This window comes from Anguilla anguilla, chromosome 6, assembly GCF_013347855.1.
Source record: "Anguilla anguilla isolate fAngAng1 chromosome 6, fAngAng1.pri, whole genome shotgun sequence".
NCBI classification, from domain to species: domain Eukaryota; kingdom Metazoa; phylum Chordata; class Actinopteri; order Anguilliformes; family Anguillidae; genus Anguilla; species Anguilla anguilla.
The window spans coordinates 61,263,768-61,272,898 of record NC_049206.1 but is presented as its reverse complement, the minus strand read 5'-3'; the positions used below and the strand labels follow the sequence as shown (position 1 = coordinate 61,272,898).

The window sequence follows — 9,131 nt, the reverse complement described above, 5'->3', positions numbered from 1 at the left end:
TGACTGTGTAGCAGCTTAACCCTGTCAGCCAGGGATGGGTGCCGGCGCATGTGGTGGAACATGTTGCCATCGAGTGGCTTCCTGTTGTGACGTGATGTGGCTTCCTGTCTCCATTACCCTTGGCTTAGTTTCCATCGGGCCACGCCTCCAGCTTAAGAGAGGCGTGGGTGCTCCGCTTGGGGGTCAGACTGCTCGTGCTCCTGCCGTGGATTCCTACCTGATAACCATGCTGTCTTCCTCCCTGCAGTTCCCCTGAGGTCAAAGAGCGCTGGTTCGGTACTTTACAAAGGTGAGTCCGCTCTTATTGGTTTTGTTAATGTGCTTCTCATATGGAACAATTATATTTATAGAGGTGTTGTTTACTCGGTTACCCGATCTGTTCAGCAGAGGCTGTCCCGTATAGCAATGTAACGCAGTGTAAGCCCGGTCACAGACCTGCTTCAGCACTAACCGACTTTATTTGGTTTCAGTCACAATAAAATTCAGTTAATCACTTATTCACATATTTTCCTGCGCACACACGATGTCTGGTGTAATTTGAATGTTTAGCACAATTGATTCACTGACAAGTCGTGTATGTGATCACTTTTTCAATTTTACAAATACGTAGTACGTTGTGATTTCTAAGTGACTGCATTTTACACCATTTTTCTCACTGATCAAGTTGAAGATGGAGACACATCATTTTAATTAAATTGATTAGAGGTGGGGTTGTTTTGATATTAAAACATTTGAATGCAACTCATGCTCTGGGTTGTCATGCTCTTGGTTGTCTAGGTTCTGGCGTGTGTGTGTCCAACGTGCCTTCTAACCATAATCACACAGAGGTAGCGTGTCGAGGACTAGCCGCAAGGCTTTGCTCGTTATGTAGAATATGAATGATGGAGGCATTTTTCTGACGTTTCCCCAGGAAGATCAGGGAAGCCGCGGAGCGATCTGGTCCTCTGTCTCCACCCCCCTCTGTACTCATGACGGTGTTGAGCGGCAGCGTCGCTGTAAGTTCTGCCCTTGTGGTTCAGCTCTTCATTTTTAAGTCTTCTGAAGGAGCCGGTGTTTGCCTGGGTTGGGGACTGTTCTGTGCGTTTAACTGTGACTGTTCTGTGCGTTTAACTGTGACTGTTCTGTGCGTTTAACTGTGACTGCTCTGTGCGTTTAACTGTGACTGTTCTGTGCGTTTAACTGTGACTGCTCTGTGCGTTTAACTGTGACTGTTCTGTGCGTTTAACCTGGACTGTTTCATTCATTTAACTGTGAAAGTTCTGCGCAGTCACAGTGAATCTCACTGTGACTGCCGGCTCATTACTGAAGTTCTCTAAATGTAAGAACTCTGACACTAACACTCCGCTGCTTTTCAAATGTTTTCAGAGTAAAACCCCGGCTAGCGGAATGGATTCAGTCATTCAGCTGCCTACAGATGTAAGTACTTTCAGAAAGTATTCCACACACACATGTTCACACACGCACGCAGACACACACACACACACTCACACATGTTCACACACACACGCACATAAACAAACACTCACACACACGCACACAAACACAAACACGCTGCAAACGCACCGCACATGCACACACACAAACAAACAAACACTCACACGCACACACACACGCGCAGACACACACACACATGCACACAAACAAACAAACACTCACACACACACACACTCACACACACCACAAACACGCCGCAAACACACCGCACATGCGTCGGCAGTGGCCTGTTTTCTGACTGTCTGATTTGTTCTAGGGCACTGCCCCCCCGGCTGTGAAGGAGGGGCCATTGTGTAACACGGAAGACAAAGCCTGCCGCCCGATTGGTAAGTTTCGAAAGTTTTTGAATTCCTGTTTTGAGACGTGTGGTTTGCTTTTCTGAGAGGAAGGAGAAAACAAGAAAGAACAAAAAAAACAGAAAAACTTGTTTTATCTCATGAAAAGAAAAACAAAAATAGGAGCCTAATGTCGAGCCCAAAGCCCAAAGCCTGCCGGGTAAACCACAGGTGCGCCCAGGCTCCCTTCGCTGCTATGGCACAGGGACTAGAGATGCAGTTAGAGAGGAAGCGCATGGCACAGGGACTAGAGATGCAGTTAGAGAGGAAGTGCATGGCACAGGGACTAGAGATGCAGTTAGAGAGGAAGAGCATGGCACAGGGACTAGAGATGCAGTTAGAGAGGAAGAGCATGGCACAGGGACTAAAGATGCAGTTAGAGAGGAAGAGCATGGCACAGGGACTAGAGATGTTCAGTTACAGTGGAAGAGCATGTGTGCCTCAGCATCATCGTGAGTGTTGAGTTGTAGGTCTTGGTTGCTAACGTGCTCTTTGCCCGGAAACAGAGAACACCGGCAGCCGGAGGTGGAGCTTCTTCCTGAGGAAACTGCGGGAGAGCTCCTCCCTCTCTGTCCCCGCCCCCTCCGCTGACCCCGCCTCCCCCAAGACCCTCCTCTTCGGCCAGCAGCTGTCCAAAGTCTGCCCCGAGGAGGACAAGCTCCCGAAGCCAATCACGGTACGCCGCACCTCTGCACACCCTCCCCAGATCCATTCCATTCCATTACAATCCAATACATTCCATTCTGTTCCATTCCATTCCATTCCATTCTGTTCCATTCCAGTACATTCCAATCTATTCCGTTCCATTCCACCCCATTCCATTTCTCACCCCCCCATGTAAGGCTCCATTTTCACCCTGCATGACCCCCCCCCCCCCACAGGACATGCTGATGCTGCTCCTGAAGAAAGGCATCTTTGCAGAGGGAGTGTTCCGGAAGGCAGCGAATGCCCGCAGCGTGAAGGAGATCCGTGAGCAGCTGAACAGCGGTGTGGACGTGGACATGGAGTCCAAACCCGTCACCCTCCTGGCCGCACTCTTTAAGGTAGGGCCCCCGGCTCCGCCCCCAGCCCCGCCCCCTACCCCTACCTCAGTCCGTACCACACCCACACCCCCGCCCCCATTAGCTCAGACACTTACAGTCCTTCGGCTGCTTGACCTTTTATTCTCATTTCCTCTGTGTAGGAGTGTTAGCAGATTAGCAGGTGGGGTTTTCTGTTGAACTGGTGCTAGTGAAGTGAATCACCGTGCTCACCGCACTCTGTTTGAGTGAATCACTGTCCTAAAATAGCTCTGTTTGAGTGAATCACCATGGTAAACACACTCTGTTTGAGTGAATCACTGTCCTAAAATAGCTCTGTTTGAGTGAATCACCATGCTAAACACACTCTGAGTGAATCACCATGCTAAACACACTCTGTTTGAGTGAATCACTGTGCTAAACACGCTCTGTTTGAGTGAATCACCGTGCTAACCGTGCTCTGTTTGAGTGAATCACCGTGCTGAAAGAGCTCTGTTTGAGTGAATCACCATGCTAACCGTGCTCTGTTTGAGTGAATCACCGTGCTGAAAGAGCTCTGTTTGAGTGAATCACCGTGCTAACTGTGCTCTGTTTGAGTGAATCACCATGCTAACCGTGCTCTGTTTGAGTGAATCACCATGCTAACCGTGCTCTGTTTGAGTGAATCACCATGCTAACCGTGCTCTGTTTGAGTGAATCACCATGCTAACCGTGCTCTGTTCCAACCTGCAGGACTTCCTCCGGCAGATCCCGGGCAGCTTGCTGGTGGCTGAACAGTACGGAGACTGGATGCAGGCCCTGGAGAGAGAGGACATCCAGGAACGACACGCCCAGCTCAAACAGTAAGTCACACCCATCCATCCGTACAGACAGGCAGCTTTATTCTTAAATAGAATATGCCTCTGTTTTTAAAAAATGCACTTTTAAGTTTTAAGAATTGTATTTAAAAAATTGGATACATTTTCAATGCACGTTGTGCCAGATTGTAGCTTGAAGTAGTTTGGAGAACTCACTGGACATCAGATTACGTTTTGCATGAACACCTTTATGTGAATATGTACATGGATATTTGAGTGGCGTGTGTGCGTTAAGCAAACTGCTCGCTTGAATGGACTTGACTGCCATTCAAAACGGAATACAACTTCCTACTACCGCTGCGTCAGTGTGGCCAGTAGAGCAAGTTCCCCTGTCTGTGTGCTTCTCTGCGAGCATACAGTCATGTGGTCGGAATCTGCGCTGGGGGGGGGGGGGCGGGGCGGCGGCCGCAGGGGAAGTTAAGAAAACTTTTGACAGTGAAAGGCTGCCAGTGGGGCTTTTGAATGGAATCTTTTTTTTTTTGGTCATTCTTTTGAGGGCAAGATAAGGAAGTTCCATTCCTCATGGGGGGTGGGGTTTGGCCACTTCCCTTTTTTTCTGTCCACTCTGAAAAAGGAGAAGAGGGGGGAGGGAGAGGAGTGGGGGGGGTGGAGAAGAGGGAAACACAATAGAGGGCTTCTTGAAAAAGAGCGCCAAACTGACATATTGTTGTCCTCTTCCTGTGCCAGGATGATTGACAGACTCCCGCCCACCAATGGGGTGCTCCTGCGACACCTCCTGTGCGTGCTCCACCACATCAGCCTCAATGCCGGCGCTAACAAGATGGACGCCAGGAACCTGGCCATCTGCATCGCGCCCAACCTGCTGCAGCACCACAGCCTGGACACTGAGACCGTCAGCAAGGTGAGCTCCACTTCCTGTCTCACCGGCATGGTCATACGAGCCTCACAGGAAGGAAGTGTGTGTGTGCGTGTGTGTGTGTGCATGTGTGTGTGTGTGCGTGTGCGTGTGTATGTGTGTGTGTGTGTGCGTGTGTATGTGTGTGTGTGTGTGTGTGTGTGTGTGTGTGCATGTGTGTGTGTGTGTGTATGTGTGTGTGTGTGTGTTTTCCTGCGTGTGTGTGTGTGTGTGTGTGTTGTGTGTCTGTGTGTGTGTGTGTGTTTTCCTGCGTGTGTGTGTGTTGTGTGTGTGTTTTCCTGCGTGTGTGTGTGTGTGTGTGTGTTGTGTGTCTGTGTGTGTGGGTGGAAGCCTACCTAAGAAACCACACTAAGGTTTTCAAACTGGGCAAGACAGAGAGATTAGCTGGGAAGCTATGGTGCTAATTAGAGCTTAAGATACTTGACCCACATTTTTGCTCTTCTGTTATGAGTCAAATGTCATGCACCTGTGAGTGATTCACTTGTGCACCTGTCTTAACTACTGCTTGTATTTTTACATAGACTGTGTTGTTGCTGTTCTCGTTTGTGTTAGTGTTAAACAGTTTAACCTTCAGGGTCCAAGTTGAACTATGGGGTTGTTCCCTGTACTTGGACCGGTACTTCTCTCTAGGGTTTTTGTCATACTTGTTCCTGGTTATGGTTATACACTTCGTTGTACGTCGCTCTGGATAAGAGCGTCTGCCAAATGCCTGTAATGTAATGTAATGTTATGATTCACCTGTGAGTGATTCACCTGTGAGTGATTATCACCTTTGAGTGATATTCACCTGTGAGTGAGATGCACCTGTAAGTTCTGTTCTTGGCTCACTGTGTTTATCCATTTCTTGTCACCAAGGTTACGGACCTGACGCAGTTCCTAATTGAGAACTGCCGTGAGATTTTCGGGGAGCAGATCCAGTCTCTGCTTGGAGACCCGGATGAGGAAGAGCTCGTTGATAACTTGGGTAAGGCCACGATGGTGTGTGTCTGTGTCCGTCTGTCTGTCTGAGTGGGCCTGACTGCAGTGTGTAAGGAAGTGGTGGCTGACAGCACATGCATGTCTGTGCTCTCCTGATTGGCCACTGACCGTGTGACCCTCTTCCCCCGCTCCAGATTCCAGGTCGTCCCATCAGCACGACTCGGCGTATGACAGCACTGACCCCGACGCAGAAGGAGATTCGGGGGACCCCGCTGTGGGGGGACCGCTCAAGGCGTGTGGCAGCGCTGAGGAGGAGGAGGATGAGCCCCGCCTCCCCGGTTGCCAGGACGACAGGCCGACGCCCAAGCCCTTGCCCCGCCGCCGCTCGGAACCCGCCCTCTTCCCCTCCGCCGTTGCCGCCGGCAACCGGCTCGGCAGCCTGGCCCGTAGCCATGACGACTTCTCTGGCGGCCTGGGGTTCCAGGAGCAGCCGCTGAAGAAGCAGGTGTCAGAGGACTCCTTCCTGCTGTCCGGGTCCCATCAGAGACAGGGCGGGGCTGAGCCTTTAGCCCCGCTTCCTCTCAGGACCGCCCCCGCCGCTCCCCAGAAGGACAGCTCCTGCTCCTCCTCCTGCTCCCTGGAGAGCTCCTTCTCCAACCAATCAGAGAGCTCTGTCTTCACCAGCTCTCCGCTGCCCTCCCCCTCCTGCTCCAGGAGGTCCCTGTTCCCCCGACACCAGTCCTTCCACCTGGGCAAAGGAGGGGAGGACGCCCCCTCGCCCGCCCCCCTCCCCCCACAGCCAGAGAAGGAGGTGAAGGAGGTGAAGGAGGTGAAGGAGGTGAAGAGGCGGGCCCAGTCCATGAGGATTGGTGGGAAGATGCGGGTCCGGAGCTGGAGCGCCTTCAGTCGGGGCGGGAGCCTGAAAAAGGGGGACCCCCAGAAAGAGGGGGCGCCCTTCCCCTGCGAGACCCTGCAGGAGGACTCGCTGAGCGAGACCGCGCCGCCGGACCACGCCCCCGCCAGGCCCCGCCCCCGGCCGCTGTCCGCCGTGGAGGTGTTCCAGCAGGTGGACAGCCGGCTGGCCGCCAAGCCCCCGGCGTACGAGCAGGCCCTGCTGAGCGGGGTGCAGCTGGCCCCCCCGCAGTACCGCACCCTGACTGTGAGAGGCGCCAGAGAGCTGGAGCGGAAGTCCCGCCCCGTGTCCGTCAGCGACGACCTGCTCCTCCGCACCCACCCCGCCTGTGACCTCACGGGCTGCCATGCCCAGGACACGCCCGCTTTGGCCCCTCCCGCTCTGGCTCCGGCTCCGCCCCCCTCCATGTTCCGCCCGAGGGCCATGTCCGCTTCCGCCCCCTGTGACCCACACCAGAAGGTGATCCGCAGATGCAGCCAGCCACTGTTTGAGGAAATATCGTACGCCAAGGAGTCCTATGTGTGAACTCCCCCAAAACACCAGATTCACCTGTGTGAACTCCCCCAAAACACCCGATTCACCTGTGTGAACTCCCCCAAAACACCCGATTCACCTGTGTGAACTCTCCCAGAACACTTGTTTCACATGTGCAATGTGTACTTCACTTTGTGTGTCTGTGTGTGCAACTTGCTTAGGTTGGACTTCATTAAGTAGTACTGTTTAGAGTACACAAAACAAGCTGTAATTTCAGTCTAAAAAGCTATGTATAAATGCAAAAATATCAGACTAGCCACCCTATAAAGCTGTGTACATAATTCAAACTTGCAAGTAGTTTTAATATATACTGTTGATCTAATATATAAGAGGTCATGTTAAGTGTATGCTTGTCTAGTTGATGTACATTTGTAAATATACTGTAGTTTTACTTTAATGCAACTTTCATTTTTTGCATGTGCCTGTCTTGAATTTCCTCTTTGACTACAACGTCTCACCTTCCACTACAATAAAGCGCTCAGAGAGTTCACCTGGCTCCCAGGCTCCATTTTGTCACCGAGAGAAGATGAAAGGATGCAGTTTTATGAGAACGCTTAGACTCTCGCCCAGAAAATTCTGCGGTATTTGAATGCCTCTGCTGATAAGCAGCTGGCAAGATATGAGCAGTGGTGTTGTGTGTTTGAGCGTGTGTGTGTGGGTGCGTGTGTATGTGAGAGGGAAAGGTGTTATGCGTGTGTATGTGTGTGTGCGTATGTGTGAGCAAAAGGTGTTGTGTGTGTGTGAGCGAGGGAAAGGAAAACAGGAACCAGCAATCCCACAATGCACTCCTGCACCTGGTATTCCCAGGTACTTTCCCTCAGCTGAGCTCAGATCCAGGTGCTGTCCAAAAATGTGCCATCGAAATTAAAGTAAGAAGGAGCCAATGACATGTATGACAGTTAATATTTAAAAAAAAATATTATGACAGTTAATAAGTTTTAAGTTTAAAAATGTAAGAAGCGGCTTCATAACGGAGAGCGGGGCACATCTGCTTCTGAAGTAGGACGTGTCCTCCTTAGAGAACTGCAGGAAACCGGTCTGCTGATGCAACTGAAAACCAAGCAAGGTGTGGAGACACCATGTAAGGGGTGAACTGACACAGGTGCCATTAGATCACACTTCCCTGTGTGTGTGTGTGTGTGTGTGTGCGCATATGTGTATGTGTGTGTATGTATGTGTAGGTCATAGTTATAATCTCATATCACTCTGCCCCTGTGATTGGGGGGGGGGGGGGGGGGGAGTGTTCATGGTGAGTCTGTGTCTGACCGCTATCAGTGAAATGTTCAGCGATAGTTCCCCAGTAATGAGAGTTTAGCTGGGTCCAGTGGGGGGGCCCCAGTCAGAGTGAAGCTCCCATCATGCATTACTCATCGCTGAAGGCTGAACAGAGTGTGCTGCTGTGTGGCTGCGCCGCGACGGGCCGCTGGTCAGCAGGTCAGGGGCCAGCCAATGAGAGGGCAGCTCCCCGGCGCGGGGGGGGGGGGTGGTGGTCTGGAGCCCCACGCCGCCTCGGTTGCATCAGCCGGGTTTCACTGCGAACATCGTGTTCCGCCAGCAGAGCAGAGACAGCACAGAGCGACGGGGGGGCGGGGGCCGGGGGGGGGGGGGGCGTTATTTCGGTTTTTCTCTGAATTTCCGCTGCTTTCTCTTTGAATCGAGCCGCAGCGTCTTCCTGTGAGGGCTCTGCAGACACCTCTGCCACAGAAAGCCAAAATTACAGCACCGTACTCCGCCCTCCAAGGAGCGAAAGGGGCCCAGGAAGTCTGCACTGCCGGGGAACCGGCGCAGGCGCAGCGTCTGCAGCGGGGAAACGCAGCCGTGCAGCTTCTCCCCATTCTGCCGTGCAGCCTGTCCCTAAATGCAGCTTCTCCCCACTCTGCCGTGCAGCCTGTCCCTAAATGCAGCTTCTCCCCATTCTGCCGTGCAGCCTGTCCCTAAATGCAGCTTCTCCCCACTCTGCCGTGCAGCCTGTCCCTAAATGCAGCTTCTCCCCACTCTGCCGTGCAGCCTGTCCCTAAATGCAGCTTCTCCCCACTCTGCCGTGCAGCCTGTCCCTAAATGCAGCTTCTCCCCATTCTGCCGTGCAGCCTGTCCCTAAATGCAGCTTCACCCCACTCTGCCGTGCAGCCTGTCCCTAAATGCAGCTTCTCCCCATTCTGCCGTGCAGCCTGTCCCTAAATGCAG

At 52.3% G+C, this 9,131-nt stretch overlaps 1 protein-coding gene across 1 annotated transcript; it reads left to right on the top strand.

Annotated features, from left to right (window-relative positions):
* The first annotated feature begins 146 nt into the window (after nucleotides 1–146).
* Nucleotides 147–7,437, top strand: tagapb (T cell activation RhoGTPase activating protein b). Its single transcript, XM_035424151.1, has 10 exons — nucleotides 147–289; nucleotides 911–995; nucleotides 1,366–1,416; nucleotides 1,751–1,820; nucleotides 2,336–2,505; nucleotides 2,711–2,872; nucleotides 3,581–3,690; nucleotides 4,393–4,567; nucleotides 5,438–5,546; nucleotides 5,695–7,437. The coding sequence occupies exons 2-10, from the start codon at nucleotides 969–971 to the stop codon at nucleotides 6,936–6,938; spliced, it is 2,118 nt and encodes a 705-aa protein (XP_035280042.1). The 5' UTR covers nucleotides 147–289; nucleotides 911–968; the 3' UTR covers nucleotides 6,939–7,437.
* Nucleotides 7,438–9,131: the final 1,694 nt, after the last annotated feature.